Consider the following 17,086-nt stretch of genomic DNA (forward strand, 5'->3'; position numbering starts at 1 on the left):
GCGGAGGGCGGCGAGCGAACTGCAGAGTGTAGCCGTGCTTCACTGTTCTCAGCACCCATTCTGATACACCTGGAATGGCTTCCCACGTTTTCGCGTGTGCCACACGGGATAGAACGGCCTCCGGGCTCGAAACGCCGCGCTTCGCGCGTTTGACGGCCAGTATAGGAGGGGCGGGCGCGGTGCGCGCGCTCTCTGTGCTGTGGGCCAGCCGATCGCTCTCGATGGCTGGCCGCCTTACACACTGTATCTCTGCCGCTTTGAGCGGGGACTGGCTTGTGTGTGGCCCTACACTCATTGCTTCGGCCACCCTGGGCGGAGAACAAATAGTGTGTGGCGCGGCGCGTAGCGCCTGAGGCATAATGTTCGCGAAAATGTGTGAGCGCGTTTGAGCGGGCACAACTCTTACGCGTGGAACATGACCGGTTAAGAGTGGCTGTGTGACAGCGCGTGTGGTGGCTAGGCGTGGACGCAAACAAGCGGACACGTGACCTAACTCTAGCACTCGAGCGGCTGGTGGCCGCTTTATGTGAGTGGGGGACACGGGGTTTATAGTGCTTGTGTGCAGGGGTGAACACAGAAAAGTGGGCACATTTACTGCATTTGAAACACATACGACGTGAGCCGTGCAACCAGAAATAATGCAACTTTTGTGATTTCTCTGGTTCGCCGTAAAAACGGCGGTTATTGACAGGCGAGAGGGCGTTTTTGCCGGCTCGTTGGCTGCGTGAAATCCATCTGCAGCAGCCACAGTGGTGGGGGCTGACAGGAAAGAGAGTTTTGACGGTGGTCCGGCCGCGGCGGGACTTAACCGTCGTTTCTTGCCTCTGGCTAGGAGGGCTTTGGAGGCTCGGACTTCAGCACGATCCTAGGCCGGGGGCCCCGAGGGGGAGGCGGCTTACCACGGCTGGAAGAGCCCGATCTGGGGCGGCCGCTCGGTCTTCGCTGAGACGAAGGGGGCCGCGCTGGGCGCTGCGTGGAGCTCGGTGCTGGCTGGTCGTGAGGACGGCGAGCAACGGAGCTATTGCCAGTGCCGGGGCGTCGAGGCAGGAAGAGGTTCATGGCCTGCGTCGTTTTCTGCACTTCAGAGAAGCGGTCGACGATCCCCTTGACCGCTGGTCCGAAGAGCCCAGACGGGGAGAGCGGGGCGTTTAGGAAGGCTGTTTCTCGCATGTCCGCGAGTGTGAGCCAGAGGTGGCGAAGTGCGGCGGCGTGATCACGGCCCAGGCAGAGAGCGCAGATCACATGGCGGTCCCCGGAACTGAGCTGCGCGTGACACGAGCCGCAGGTGGAACGAGACATTTTTAGAAAAACGCTCGGCTCTTTTTGTGAAAAGTGTGACGCAGCGGCGACAACACTTGAGCAAGAAAGGATATAGGCTGCCGGATAGCAGAGCAGGCACGGATGGCTGAAGGTGGCGCGATGCTGCCGGCTTCTTCAGGCGCTGTCCTCTGCTTGCTCGTCTGCACGATCACGGCGGCGGGTTCCAGATCCAGCGATGCGAAGGGCTTCGCTGAAGAAAAGAAAATCGAATATGCAGCCCGTGAGCCCTGCTTATATACACGTGGCCACGCCCCACCTGTAGGCAAATGAAGCCAGGTGGTCATTGGCTCATTGGTCGCCACGTCACGCGGGCTCACCGATAGGCTGCTGCAGTTGCCAGCAGAGCAGCCAATAGCACGCTGGTATAGCCTGCTATGGTCTGCCAGGCTACCGCACTGCGTTGACAATGTTACAAAATTAAGGATAATTTTGGGTTTTTCAGAAATCTCGAAGAAAGAATACTTTCCCGTAGCGTAAGGAACTTACGCAATACGAGAGAACCTCTCGTAAGAGAACTACGTTTTCTCAAGCTATAGATGTTGTAAATGGGCTTGTCTTAAAGCGATATCGTTAGCTATAGTAGAGTTTGGAAACGTGCTCGTTTTAAAACTGTAGGTGCTATTGGAAACACACTTGTTCTTAAAGTTATAACTAACTTTAGAGTAGAACTTTGGAGGTACTTTTCAGATTTGATTAAGATTACCACAACACTATTTTTCTGGTGTATCAACTTGCACCGATTACTCTTTCACCCTTAGACTCACCCTAAATAATAAGCTTTTCCTCAAAGCTATAGGCACTATGGGAATTTGATATTATTAAAGCGGTAGTTTAAACCTGATATATTGCTAATACGTTTTACTCGCGGTCACATGACCTCACATTTCTTATGTATCAATTTATTCCTAGCACTTCAGCATAATCCTAAGCACACTAAACTGATAGGATAAGGGGATGAACGGCGTTTTATCTCTGAATCTGACTCTGCTTTGTCATCTATGTTAGCCTACCTGAGGAGCCATCCACAAGCTGTTCAACAGGATCCATTATTTGTCTTGGAGGAGGGAAAGCTTGTGCCCAGAGTCTGGTTTGCTTCCTGTCTCCGCCTGCTATGCCTACCGCAAGCTTCCCTCAGAGCATTATACAGCTCATTCTCGTGCATAGAGGCTGCTACAACTGCAGCTTCCTGCAACTGCAACTCCAGTCTCTACATTGAGGCCATGAGGCGATGTGTCTTCGGCCGCTTATGATCGTTATATTTGGCCTGATGCGTGAGCCATCCATTAGAAACCTATGAGTGCTACTCCATATACAAATTTAAATTACTTATATTATTAGCTGGTTACATTCATCATGCTAGCTTCACGTAGATCGATTAGATCTTACAATTAAAATCAGTTAGACGACCTTCTCGGAACGCTTTTTTATTTCTTGGATCCTCCGTGGCTCTTCGATTAGAAGGAAGAGCCAGAGAGGATTGCCCGGTATGGTCTGTTGGGGGGATTTTCGCTACTTTCCAGTCTATTAAATAGGAGGATTGCCCCTAGAAGCTGCTGCTGTTCCCTGTTTTTGATTTCATGGAGCTCACCATGATAACGAAGGGAAATTAAGAACAGCGCCATATCGCCTATTTACTATTTATTTACTCGTATCATTAACTGTAGCTACATTCCTCGTGCTAGCTTCACATAGATTACATTTTCTCATTTTCGTATCCTCTGCTGTCTCTTCAATCAGCTGGAAGAGCCAGGGAGGATTGCCTGGTATGGTCTGTTGGGGGATTTGCTCTGCCCTCCCAGTTAAATGGGAGGTCGTCCCCAGAATCTGCTGCTGTTCCCTGTCTTGGCTTTTCATGGAGCTCATGAAAGGATGGGGAATTTAGAACAGAGCCATACCGCCAAATCTAAATCTTTACAAAATATGCAATTAAAAAATTGTACTAAATGTTTGTCTATTGTGTTTTTTGACTTTAGTGGACCTGACAGAAATCAAGCGCCAGCGTTAGTTCTGGCAGGCCACGTAGTCAAGCTCCGCTATCAGCTGATTGGGAAATTCTAACTCCGCCCCTCTTTCAGCTGATCTGTTTCAGCTGATCCTATGCTCTCAATTGGCTTCTCTCAAACAGGGCGGCTTACTTAAGCATAGCTTCACTTCAATCTGCCTGCTTGGACGCTTCTGCTGCACGCTGCTTTGCAACCCACCTCCTCCCCAGCTCCTCCTTAAATTGCTAACTTAATCATGTCATTCTGTTGTCATTGATGCATGCTCTGTTCTAAATGGGGGATTTGCTCTGCCCTCCCAGTCAAATGGGAGGTCGTCCCCAGAATCTGCTGCTGTTCCCTGTCTTGGCTTTTCATGGAGCTCATGAAAGGATGGGGAATTTAGAACAGAGCCATACCGCCAAATCTAAATCTTTACAAAATATGCAATTAAAAAATTGTACTAAATGTTTGTCTATTGTGTTTTTTGACTTTAGTGGACCTGACAGAAATGAATATTTAACAAAATTATAAAAATGGACGAAACACCGCTCAACCACATTATGCGTGTTGGCGTTTCATAGTTTTATACATTTTATTTATCAGAACTTTAATATATTTTTATGTTCCTTTGTTCTGTTGTGACCATAAAACAAACACATTTATTTTTAAACTGCATTATCACATTTTAGAGAGGCTGAGGGATCATGAATAACTACAAATAACTAATGTAAGGGAAATCTATATATGCTTTTCTGTATTTATATATCTCGGCCAATATATCAGACGAACTTGACAAACCTGCTTACCATGTCATCAAATCTAATAATCCAATTCTCAAATATGTGAGAATTTAAAAACCTTCATAAATTATCTTGATTTTGATCTATAATGTGAGATGGGCGCCCATGTTTGTTTGCGTCGCAGTTCAGAGAGTTCTGAATTTATCAGTTTCTCCCGAAACACATGCAAGTAAGTGACCGCTGAACTGGGAGAAGAATAGAGTAAACTTTATAGTTACTTACACTAATGTGTGCCTATGTGTATCTGATATTAATAAAACGTCAGCAAATTATTTTTGAATGGATTGTTATTGCTGCTTCCAGTGACACCAGTGTGTATTTTACAAACTCTAAATGTATTGTTTTACTAGTACTTATGTGTATTTAAATGTTTGAAACCTAAAATAAACATTATGTGGTTGAAAACAATGCATGATATGTCAAGTCACCTTCATTTATATAGCGCTTTTTACAACACGGATTGCTTCAAAGATAATCGGAAATAGGCTACATTTTGCTTTAGAAGAAAAGCTAAAGTAGGTTTTTTTATTATTATAATCAAGCACTGATGCCCTAGGCCGGCCCGTGTCCGACAGCTTATCAAAATTTTCGGCCTGAGTCCGACTGAAGCCTGTGTTATTCTCTATTTTTTATCCTCCCTATTAGGCCTAAACATTGTTGCAGCCATTAAAATAGTTCAGTTTTGTTTTTAATGTCAAAGTTGTTATATTTCATTTCGTTTCGTTTCATTATTAAGTTAATTTAGAAAAATGTTTAAAGCATTTTTTGGTTTGTTAAATTAAAGTAAAAAAAAAAAAAAAAGTAAAGACCAAGTGGCCGACAGTGAGTTAACCACGTTTGACCAATTTAGCCTCTCAAATCAACACTGGACTTGTCTCTTGCTTATAATAAAATCCATAGATATAAAACATTTCAAGCATCACAATGTTAATTTAAACGTTTAGCCTAAAAAGGGCTTTTTTTTTCAAGCTGAGGCAGATGCTGCTCCGGCGCTCACAAACAAAATGGGCTAATCGAAAAATAACCACGCTAAAAAAGCAAACATGCTGTTTGTCTTACATTACACCTCTCTACAAAATGAATATAAATCCGATCTTCAATTCCCGGCCTGAGCTATATGCACATTTAACGGAGTTCATGTCAACGAAAGCAACAGATATGAGCTGCATTAGCCTATATCAGCTCATTTCAAGATCAAAGACTGCAATATGAGAGAGCGACCTAAGCACTTGTAAGAGCATTTAGTCTCATTCGTTTTAATGAAGATGATTGTGTTTTTGCCTATTTTCAGTTTCACTTGTGGCAGTTTGCGTGTTGGCTTGCTTTAAGCCTTGTTTATACTTTCGCCTGGCTCCACAGCGTGAGCCTCCGCTGACTGCGCAAGCTCCTCCCCAGACTCATTTACTCATTTGTGGCGATGCGTTGCATAGCGCCAGCACCGCGCCATCCTCTAAACACTGTGCGAGCCGTCTTGACAGTTGCGGTGTCATGGTCTCGTGTTTCCACCAGCGCAGCACATCTCATCTCAGGTCACGAAATAAAAATCCAACATGTGGGACCGCTCAAAAGGGTAATAAATATGGGCTCAAAAATGACCACATTTCCTCCCGGTTGTCGCGCCCTTCCTGTCATGTCTCTTTTCCCCACCAGTGGGGCGCGCCCCACACTTTGAGTAACACTGGTTTAAGGTAAAGATTGACTACATTCTAACATGATCAAGTTAATCAGCCCATGGGTTGGAGACATTAAGTCTTTTGTCTTTATGCACTTCCTGACCATTTAGCATAACAAGCTCAGAGATTGGTGATACTCTGTATGGGCAGGTTTCCCAAAACCTGTATCTTCCAGACCAGTTCCTGTTCTCTTCATTGTAAGTAAAATGAGCACCATTTGTCTTTAATGGCTCTTGGAGCCCTTGAGTGATTGGATTAGCATCTATGCATTTGAATGACATTGTTATGCTGATTGAATCTGGACAGGTGACACAGTTATGTAGGGTGTGTCCTTTTACCTATACAACATTTGCATTGTATTGTTCAGAGTGTCTCCTCCCCTGTTGTATAATCCCTCCCCCTAAAATGTAGATAAAATACAATGTATAACTCCTTGAGTTAGACATGGAACCTCAGCCGAAGAACAGCACTATTCTCAATAAACGAGTAACGTCTGCTTTAAAGATATCCCAAGTTCTCCTGGTCTCTACTTCAAGAAACAAACGAAGTTCACAACAGATGGTGCTGTGACCCGGATAGTTCACAACACTCCCCCTGAAATGTAAATAAAATACAATGTACAGCTCCTTTAGTTAGACTTATTGGATGACCTCAGCGAAGAACAGCACGTGTCTCAATAAAGAGAAAAGTTTCCTTTAAAGATATCCCAACGTCTCCTGGTCTCTTCTTCAAACGAGGAAAAGGAAGTTCACAACATATGTCATAGCAACACTTCTAATTTGATCTTTGCACTTCAAAATAAAAACTATATCTTTTACTCCACAAATATAAAAACATGAATGAGTCCACAAATCCCTCATTAACAAATAGACACAAAAACGTTGGTATTCAACATAATACAATGTCACTGATAAATATTCTCCAGACACACAAAATTAGATAAATTAACCTCAAAACCATTTCAACTGACTAAACCTCACAAATGTTTATATTCAGATGAAATTATTATTATTTTTAAAATAGCGTGGCCATTCATCAAAAGTGCTGAGATGAGATTTTCATCAGGAGAAAAAAATGAAGGTTGTGGTGGGTCATCTTACCCCAGGGGCATCTTACCCAGACTTACACAATCAGTTAATTGTTTCAAATACTTGAAATGCAATTATTTAAAAGTTCAACACTTAATTTTAACTGTGACCAATGGCAAAGGCCAGAAGATGCAATGCTACAGTATAAATGATGTGACTTGAACTAAACAGTGAACTGTGATCACACTGTAACTGTACAGTATAATGATACTAACTGTAGATTCTCCAGCTGTGATTGTGGGTTCATCAGTAGATCACTGAGGTTTCTCACTCCAGAGTCTCCTAGTGTATTCTCGCTCAGGTCCAGCTCTCTCAGGTGTGATGGGTTTGATTTCAGAGCTGAAGTCAGGATGAGACACTGTTTCTCTGTAATACTGCATCCTCTCAGACTGAAGACAGAAAGAGAAAATGACTCAGATCTGTGATGATCATCTTACTGAAGAGCTACAGCATATAGTCTGTCATTTAGTCTATAGTTTCCATATTCAGCTTGTAATCGTGTCACACTAGTTCTGTTTGTTGGAAACTGTTTTACTCTCTGTTGTTTATTGTAGCAGCAGATGCAAATCTCATGACATTTCTGCAGAACAACATATAGGGTAAGATGGGGAAGATGCCCCCCTTCAGAACAATGTGGATTTACTGTTAAACTGTAACATATTTAAAGAGAAGTTTAGCATGAGCAGGATATGATGATGCATCAGCCCAATAAACTCTTACAGAATGTGTAAATGGCTTCTGATATAACTCCTAATAATATTTATACACATTTTAAAGTGTTATTAAAGGGTGCATAACACAGTTTCTGCCCGTTATAAATGAAAGGCTGAGAAAACTTGCATAACGCCAAGTTGTCTGGTGGAAAACAATTACTCACTGAGAGGACACTTTTTCACAGACGACGTCACGCTGAGCGAATCAACTGAAAAAAGCCTTAATTTATATGAATTTCCCTTCTCCTTTTTCCCCCACATCCCACTCAACCTCATGCTGAGAGATCACCCAAAATCTGTGTGATTTGGATGTAGGTTCTCACTATACAGTATTATATGTGTTTGATATTGTTTGAAATGTGTCAGTGCGACTGGTACAACAATCTCGTCCCCATAGAAATATACAAGAAGTTAATAAGAGTTTTTAGAGCTTTGAGATATTTCGCATATTATGATGGGTGTGGCCTTTGGAGCCATTTGGTCTCTTCTTCAATTCAGGCAAATGGGAACTTGATCCAATTTAAATTCCCTTTATCATGTATTTCCATTTGAAAGAGGTTTCGGTCTAGTCTGAGTTACTTAAAGCGATACAGCAATGAGTTCGGGGCGCAATACTTTAATAAGATCAAGATTGGCCCGTAACACAGCGAATGCTCTGTGTTACGTAATATTCAGAAAGTCAGGAAATCTTTCAGTCTTTTGGCTATTTTGGAATATTTGATGTTATGTATGAATTATCTTTGAATTGATTATGTAATTGGCATTATACATTTACCTGACTGTTAATAAAATTGTTACATTTTGATCTCCAGTATGGAACGATATAATTGCAACAAAAGGTTAAAACAGAATGATTAAATGTGTGACTAACTATTAAATATAAATGACCAAACAACCAATTGGCATTCTATCCTAAATTCGACAATATGATAAATGGAGTCAGATAAAGAATATTATAATCAAATCCATTTTGCCCAGCGGAAACACAAACGCGAAGCGACCTTCAACCGCAGCTCGTTACCGTTCATTGAAGCGAGATTTTAGCAGCCTTACATAGAAGACAAATACGATTCTTTCAGAAAACAGCCGAGCTTTTGGAGGCGTGCAGAAGAGTCACAAGCATGCACACACACACACACACAAACACACACGCAAGCATGCACGCACGCACGCGCACACACACACACACAGAACACACACACACACACTATACGTTGGTGTTGTTCACATTATATGCACTTAATGCGCCGATTGCCAACAAAACACACATTTGATGCAGTTTCACTCACTGTCTGCGGTTTCCACTCATGACAGGAAACAAACACACACACTCACTCACACACACACACAGTCACCGCCTGCAGTTTCCACTCATGACCGGGAACAAACACACACACAATTGCAGAACTCCGGAAACACAAACTGCATCCATTGTTCCCTTAAAGGGTTAGTTCACCCAAAAATGAAAATTCTGTCATTAATTACTTAACCTCATGTCGTTCGACACCTGTAAGACCTCCGTTCATCTTTGGAACAGAAATGAAGATATTTTAGTTGAAATCTGATGGCTCTGAAAGGCCTCCATTGGCACAATGGCACTTTACACTCTCAAGACCCTTAAAAGGTACTAAAGACGTCGTTACAAAGTCCATCTCATTACAGTGGTTCTACAATAACTACAATAACTATGGAGTGACGAGAATAGTTTTTGTGTGCAAAAAAACCCTAAATAACGACTTACATAGGTGATGACGATTTCAAAACAAGGAATCATGAAGCTTCGAAGCGTTATGAATCAGTGAGTCGAATCATGATGAACTGCTGAAATTTGGCGATTCAAACCGCTGATTCGACTCACTGATTCATAACGCTTTGAAGCTTCATGATGCCTTGTTTTGAAATCGTCATCACTATATAAGTCGTTATTTAGAGTTTTTTTGCGCACAAAAATTATTCTCGCCGATTCATAAAGTTATTTTAGAACCACTGTAGTGAGATGGACTTTGTAACGACGTCTTTAGTACCTTTTAAGGGTCTTGAGAGTGTACCGTGCATTGTGCCAATGGAGGCCTTTCAGAGCCATCAGATTTCAACTAAAATATCTTCATTTGTGTTCCGAAGATGAACGGAGGTCTGACGGGTGTCCAACGACATGAGGGTAAGTAATTAATGACAGCATTTTCATTTTGGGGTGAACTAACCCTTTAACGCTGGGTTATTTGTGAAGCTGAACAAGGTGATCTTTCCCTCACACACACACACACACACACATACACACACACACACACACACACACACACACACTTCTTTAGTGACATTGTTGATCTTGTGTCTAAAAACACAACGCCAGTGCCGCCGACGGATCCCGTAACCCGAACGAAGCTCAGTTATGGACACGCTCTTGCTCTCGCTCTGGGTGATGTGTGTGTGTGTGAGTGAGTGAGTGTGTGTGTGTGTGTGTGTGTGTGCTTGTGTGTGTGTGTGTGTGTGTGTGTGTGTGTGTGTGTGTGTATGTGTGTGTGTGTGTGTGTGTGTGTGTGTGTGTGTGTGTGTGTGTGTGTGTGTGTGTGTGTGTGTGTGTGTGTGTGTGTGTGTGTGTGTGTGTGTGTGTGTGTGTGTGTGTGTGTGTGTGTGTGTGCGTGTGTGCGTGTGTGTATGTGTGTGTGTGTGTGAGTGTGTGTGCGTGTGTGTGTGTGAGTGAGTGAGTGCGTGTGTGTGTGTGTGTGTGTCCTATATCCAGAAGAAGTGCACACAGAAGGAATCCCGCCCTTTATGACGTCATACAGGGCCATACTCAAACTTTCTGAAGCTTGTTTGAATCCTGAAGGAGTGTATTTGGCACAGAAATATTCCATCATGCGTCCAAATCGTTTGGTATGAGAATCAACTCTTTAACAGTAAATAAGGCAGAATGCATGAAATAGCATTACACCCCTCCTTTAATGTAAAATACTAAATCATCAATTCTATTTAACATTAGAGAATCGGGAGAAAAAAATGAAGGTTGTGGTGGGTCATCTTACCCCGGGGGGCATCTTACCCAGACTTACAGTGTATACAATCAGTTCATTGTTTCAAATACTTGAAATGCAATTATTTACTAGTTCAACACTTAATTTTATCTGTGACCAATGGCAAAGGCCAGAAGATGCAATGCTACAGTATAAATTATGTAACTTGAACTAACTAGTGAACTGTAATCACACTGTAACTGTACAGTATAATGATACTAACTGTAGTTTCTCCAGCTGTAATTGTGGGTTCATCAGTAGATCACTGAGGTTTCTCACTCCAGAGTCTCCTAGTTTATTCCTGCTCAGGTCCAGCTCTCTCAGGTGTGATTGGTTTGATTTCAGAGCTGAAGTCACAGCAGAACAACCTTCATCTGTCATATCACAGGAGCTTAACCTACATTAGCAGAGAGAGAGAGAGAGAGAGAGAGAGAGAGAGAGAGAGAGAGAGAGAGAGAGAGAGAGAGAGAGAGAGAGAGAGAGAGAGAGAGAGAGAGAGAGAGAGAGAGAGAGAGAGAGAGAGAGAGAGAGAGAAAGAAAAGAAAAGTCTTTATTCTGTAAAGTCACATCATCTTTATCAGCAAATAAAACAGACAGAGAAAGTGAGATCATCCTCATTTCACCAGATCACAAAATACTAAAGTGAAAAATGTTGCACAAATATAATGTGAACTCAGGCTCATGTCAGGAAATATTATATCAGCTCCAGTAAAATTAGTATTAAGAGTAAAGTAAGATTATAAATGATCAATCCTCACGTGAGTGTGTTGAGTTGACAGTGTTTATCCTGCAGTAGAGCAGCGAGCTGATTCGCTCCTGTGTCTCCTAGTTTACGTCCACTCAGATTCAGCTTTCTCAGGAGTAACGGGTTTATTCCCACAACTCTATTCACATACTGACAGGCTTCATCTGCAGCAGGACTCAAAAACCTGCAGAAGGGAAGATGAAGCGGATTCAGTTCAGTTCTCAACTAAACCTGCTGTAATGAACACATCCAGCCATTGTTGTGAGGAAAACCATTTATATGATCTTTGTCTTCAAATCACTGTCAACTGTGATGCAACAACAGATCGTACAGCTTATTGTTTTACTGAAATAATATTTCTATCATTTATTTAGTAAGTTATTTGATCCCGTCTCACCTCAGTGTCTTCAGTTGAGAGTTTGGATCCTGTAGTAAATCATGGAGTTCCTTCACTCCTGATGGTCCAGGATCATTTCCTGTGAGATCCAGCTCTATCAGGTGTGAAGGGTTTGATCTCAGAGCTGAAGCCAGAGCTTTATAACCTTCTTCTGTTACACTGCAGTTAGAGAGTCTACAACAGAGAGGAACACGTTACATTCGGCTGATTAATCAGTTATTCTGAACACCACCAGAACAATATAAATCATTAAAGTGAAGAATGACAACTTAATATTAGGGATGCACCGAATGTTTGGCAACTGATATTATTCAGATAGAATAAGTGAAAAGATCAAATCAATTTTACCAATCAATGAGGTTTTTGATGACGCAATCAAATATAGCAACCAGCGCGTGTGAGAGAGGTGCGCACACTTCTAAATGCAGCAAACATGTCAGAAGTAGGGATGGCTGACGCGAAACTGACGCTTCAGGGTTTTGCCGAGATCCCGAAGCGCAGATGTTTCGAAACACTGCTCCGATCTGTGATTCGAAACACCCATGTCACGTGACTATGGCTAAATTAAGTTTAGCAAAGTGTTTCATCAGGTGGCGCCTGCCGAAACTGCGTTTGATTGAAAGGGGCGGGAACAAACCACACAGTCACACATCTGTATGAAGCCAATTCCCCAGTTTAAAAGTGAAGTTAACCCATCTTCACCTTGTGTGTTTTTGTGAGAGGAGAGAGATTTTGTGATTGCAGTGATTTTGTGATAGCAGTAATTTTCCCTCATTTGTATGCAAGTTACTTGCTAAAAAATATTTGTGCATGCCAGCAACAAGTGTCCCTTGTGAGAGGATTTTTTCAAAGGCTGGAGAAATTATATGTAAAAAAAAAAAGAAGTCAGCTAAGTCCTTCAACAGCAGAGCAAATAATATTTTTGAATACAAATTTCATGTAACAAATGTGACACATTTTGGCTTTATTTATTTCTATTAATCATTTTTATTAATCATTAATCATTTTTCATGACCAAAAAAAACTATAGTTATTCACAATGGGGAGGCTACAGGTTAAAAAAACAAGATCATGTAGGTTATTTCAGAACAACACATGCAAGTGACCACTAGGTGTCACCGTAGAGACGGGTGATTGATTCGAAGCTTCGAAACAATATGACACATTTGCTTCAACTGTTTCAGTGCTTCACGAAGCCTCAGTCTGCCCATCACTAGTCGGAAGTGTGGAAGCATTATAAGCCTTGTCTATACTTTCGTCTGGCTCCACAGCTCGAGCCTCCGCTGATTGTGCATGCGCCTCATTTTTTTTACAGTCTATGGTGTGGAGTCGGACGCATCGAGTATAAACAAGGCCTAAAGAAGGCTTTAAAGTGTCTGAGAAAGACGCAGAAAGGGCCGCAGACACTGTTCTGCTGAATTGTCTAACCACCCTCAAATGCAAGTTTTTATTCAGTGCTGAGTTATACAGGCTTGCAAAACCTCTCATGAACAAACAAACTAAATTAAATCATGGTTTGATTATGATACCTGTAGGCAGGGGCGATTCTAGGATTTTTTCAAATGGGGGGCACAAGAGGGGCCACAATGAATACAGATGGGGCCAATCTTATGTTGTGTTTTTATATGTAGAACTGTAGATATCCAAATAATTTAAAGTTCAGCAAGCTTAAAAATCGGTGATGAACATAATATCTTATTATCTTTTAATGATATTCAGTATTTGCCATAGGATTTAGTGAAACTTTGGGTGGACCTCTGTCACTCTAGGGGGGTTGGGGGGAATGCCCCCCCCGGAGGAAATTTTGTGCATTTTAATGTTAAATTCATTAATGTGGTGCACTTTGAGAGTTCAAAATTAAGATCTCCAACCCATATTCAGTGTGCAAATTGAGCAAAGAAAAAGTCTTGACTTCAAGCACTGACTTGAACCTCAACTTTAAAGGGGACTCATACACTCCATAGTATTAATAATAATAGTTATAATATAATTTATATGATGGTAATAGCCATATATTGTAAAACAAATTAACTGGAAACAAATGCGTGAGTTTTTTTTTTATGTAAACAGCAGTCAAGCATGTATTTTGGTGGAAAACGTGTTTACAAACGCTCATTACAAATCTAAAATGTGGTAATCGTCAACAATGCAGATGTGAATATAATGGGTAACTGCTGGTGCCCGTTACGTTCCCAAATGCACGCTAAACTCAGCACATGCACAGACGGAGATCACCGCGTTCATTCACTGTGAACCGAGACGCCGATTGATCCTTACAAATCCTCACAACCTTATACATGGGAAGAACAAAAAGACCAGGTTTAAAAAAAATTACAGAACAGCCTTATTTATAGCCTACAAAAACAGAATTATATTAATCATGTATTTAATAAATAGCCTACACAGTTAATTAATTAATAGGCTATAACTTTATGAATTAAACAATAATAATACAAATATTTTATATGTAAAATTATAATGTATGATTTTTTGTTTTGTTTTGAGAATGTTTCAAAGGACGTTTTGTCACTTCTCTAAAGAAAAAACACAGGCCTACACCAGTGTTGGGGGTAACTCATTACAAGTAACTTGAGTTACGTAATAATATTACTTTTTCCAAGTAACTAGTAAAGTAACGCATTACTTTTCAAATTTACAACAAAATATCTGAGTTACTTTTTTAAAAAAGTAACGCAAGTTACTTTTTCACATTAATTTGACTGACAGCTCTCCTGCCCCCATGTTGAGAAAAATAAGTGCAGAGGCGTTGTGTGTAAACATGATGGTTATTGTAGTTCCAGACTAAATGTGAGCATTTATTTAACTTGCACAATAAAGATTCTGTCCTCCTCAAAATGAATAAAATCAGTACTATGCAAACCTCCAATAATTAAATGTTAAATAAAACAACTATTTTTATGCATAATCTACCTTTATATTTAATTTACCAATGTCTTGCTGCTGACCTTTGATGATGAAATTTACTAGATTTTTTGTTTTTATTGGTAAAACTTTTTTCTCCTGCATCCTATTCTACATTATCCAGAATGGAAGCACAGCAGAGCAGAGCTGCGCCCTCTACTGTTCATGCGTGAATTTGCATTCTTACCATTTTTATTATTTCAATTTTGGTATGAAGAGGTCTTTACCGTTGCACAAAAATATAACTTTTTTGTTATAAAAAACAAAACAAAAACAAGCCCAGCCCAGGTGAGAAAAAGTAACGCAAAAGTAACGTAACGCATTACTTTTCTTAAAAAGTAACTAAGTAACTCAATTAGTTACTTTTTAAGGGAGTAACGCAATATTGTAATGCATTACTTTTCAAAGTAACTTTCCCCAACACTGGTCTACACACACTAAATTTAATTTGAGACTCATTTCTTTCACTTTGCTTGACCAGCTGGAAAACTCTAAACTAAATAGCCTACGTGTAAAAGGTTTAAAGCTAAGTTTTTAAAAGAAAAAATGACAGTTAAATTAAAGTTTGACATTGGTCACATTATTGAAACATATTAATGATTATTAACAAGGTTAATAACTAATGTGGATATAAGGACAGTCATAAAACACAAGCTACATATACAAAATATCTTCATAATCTCTAGATATTAGTCAAATTATCCATAAGAAACAGCCCATATCTATACCGCATTTACATGTGGGTGAATAAAGTTTGAGGTTGTGGCGGTTATGTTCGGGTTACAAATTGTGCGTATACTCGAGTCGTACACCACATTTCTTTTTATGAATCCATTTCAAAGTGTTTATATCCAAACGAACAGCATTCGTAGATTCTCCTCTACCCCTGTATTGTTCTGCGCTTGCACAACATGGTAATGTCACGGGGTGACCAGGGCCGGAACCTTTGTTGCACGGGAGTTGTTGTTGTGGGGGAACACTTCCTGTGCAACACCGGCACGTGTGAGAGGAAAACCCCAACTGATTATCGGGGCGTGAGAAGCATAAAAGACGCTAACATTAGAGAGAGAGGAGATAAAGAGAGTGGAACAGCGAAGGAGGGTGGGGGGAAAGAGAAAGAAACAGCGGGAGCCGCAGTAAAAGCGCAAGGGAAGGACTGGGGACTGAGGAAGCAGGATTTTTCCAACTAAGTAGCTAACTTGCTGTGGCATGAATGTTACATGAGGAAGATAAGTGACGTGGAGATGATGGTGCAATAGAGTCCTGTTTTATGCCAGCGTGAGAAGATTCCATTTATCAAGGTGTCCATCTGAGCCCGAATACTGCCTTATTCATTGTGAAGTTTGGAGTGATTTGCAGTGCTGAGTTGATATTTTCACGTGTGGAGTTGAGTATGTTTACAGTATACACACGAGTGTGGGACCTCCGCAGATTGTTCGGGCGACTGAGTGGATAAAAACCCTTAAGCACATCAGAACTGCTGAATTGAGTTCATCTCCTGCTAAATCCCAGTCCTGTGAGTACGAAATACAGAGTTAATGCTGACATCCTCGTCTGGTCCCCGTCTGTGCTGAAGCACATCAGAGCTGCTGAATGGAGTTCATCTCCTGCTGAAACCCAGTCCTGTGAGTACGAAATACAGAGTTAATGTTGACATCCTCGTCTGTTCCCTGTCGGTGCTGAAGCACATCAGAGCTGCTGAATGGAGTTCATCTCCTGCTGAAACCCAGTCCTGTGAGTACGAAATAGAGTTAATGTTGACATCCTCGTCTGTTCCCTGTCGGTGCTGAAGCACATCAGAGCTGCTGAATGGAGTTCATCTCCTGCTGAAACCCAGGCCTGTGAGTACGAAATACAGAGTTAATGTTGACATCCTCGTCTGTTCCCTGTCTGTGCTAAAGCACATCAGAGCTGCTGAATGGAGTTCATCTCCTGCTGGAACCCAGTCCTGTGGATGGGAAGAACAGAGCCGACGTGTGTTGGAGAGACACAGGAAGAGACTGCTTGATTTTAAGAGACATTCCTTTAATAAATAAGTTTCAATTGTGTATCCTGTTGTCCGACCTCTTCTGTCCCGCGGGGTAGCTCCTCAGGGTGGTGTGGTGGTTCGGGGGTGTCGGTGGTCTGGCTTTGCGCCATCAGCCCACCCCCGGCCTGTGACACTTGGCGTAGTCGGCAGGGTTCCACCTGAGTTGAGCACCCGCATTTCGGGAGATGGCAGACGAAGGGGCACCAGCGGCTAGGCCTCAAGTTATGCCTTACGTGGTGGAACGACAGAGAGACCCTGACGTACCTGTGTATACCATTCGCCCTGAAGGAAGGTCGGGCCCAGGACGGGTGTTGCATCGGAATTTGCTTCGGCCCTGCCCTAACTATCGTAGCGAGACAATCGGGGGCAACCACCGGCGAGATACGGTGAGTGGACCTCCGGTCAG

General features: G+C 41.9%; 1 protein-coding gene across 4 annotated transcripts in view; it reads right to left on the bottom strand.

Annotated features, from left to right (window-relative positions):
• LOC307139807 (NACHT, LRR and PYD domains-containing protein 12-like) overlaps positions 1-17,086 on the bottom strand; it is a 129,326-nt gene that overhangs the window by 76,928 nt on the left and 35,312 nt on the right. For all 4 annotated transcript variants that reach the window (XM_079838909.1, XM_079838907.1, XM_079838910.1 and 1 more), the window contains 4 exons: positions 11,730-11,903; positions 11,346-11,516; positions 10,811-10,984; positions 7,079-7,252 (listed from right to left, as the gene is read on the bottom strand). In XM_079838909.1, the coding sequence (XP_079695035.1) occupies positions 7,079-7,252; positions 10,811-10,984; positions 11,346-11,516; positions 11,730-11,903 (693 nt within the window). The remainder of the gene's footprint in view (positions 1-7,078; positions 7,253-10,810; positions 10,985-11,345; positions 11,517-11,729; positions 11,904-17,086) is intronic.

The sequence above is a fragment of the Gobio gobio genome (genome assembly GCF_949357685.1).
Source record: "Gobio gobio genome assembly, chromosome: 16".
In the NCBI taxonomy this organism is placed as follows: Eukaryota; Metazoa; Chordata; class Actinopteri; order Cypriniformes; family Gobionidae; genus Gobio; species Gobio gobio.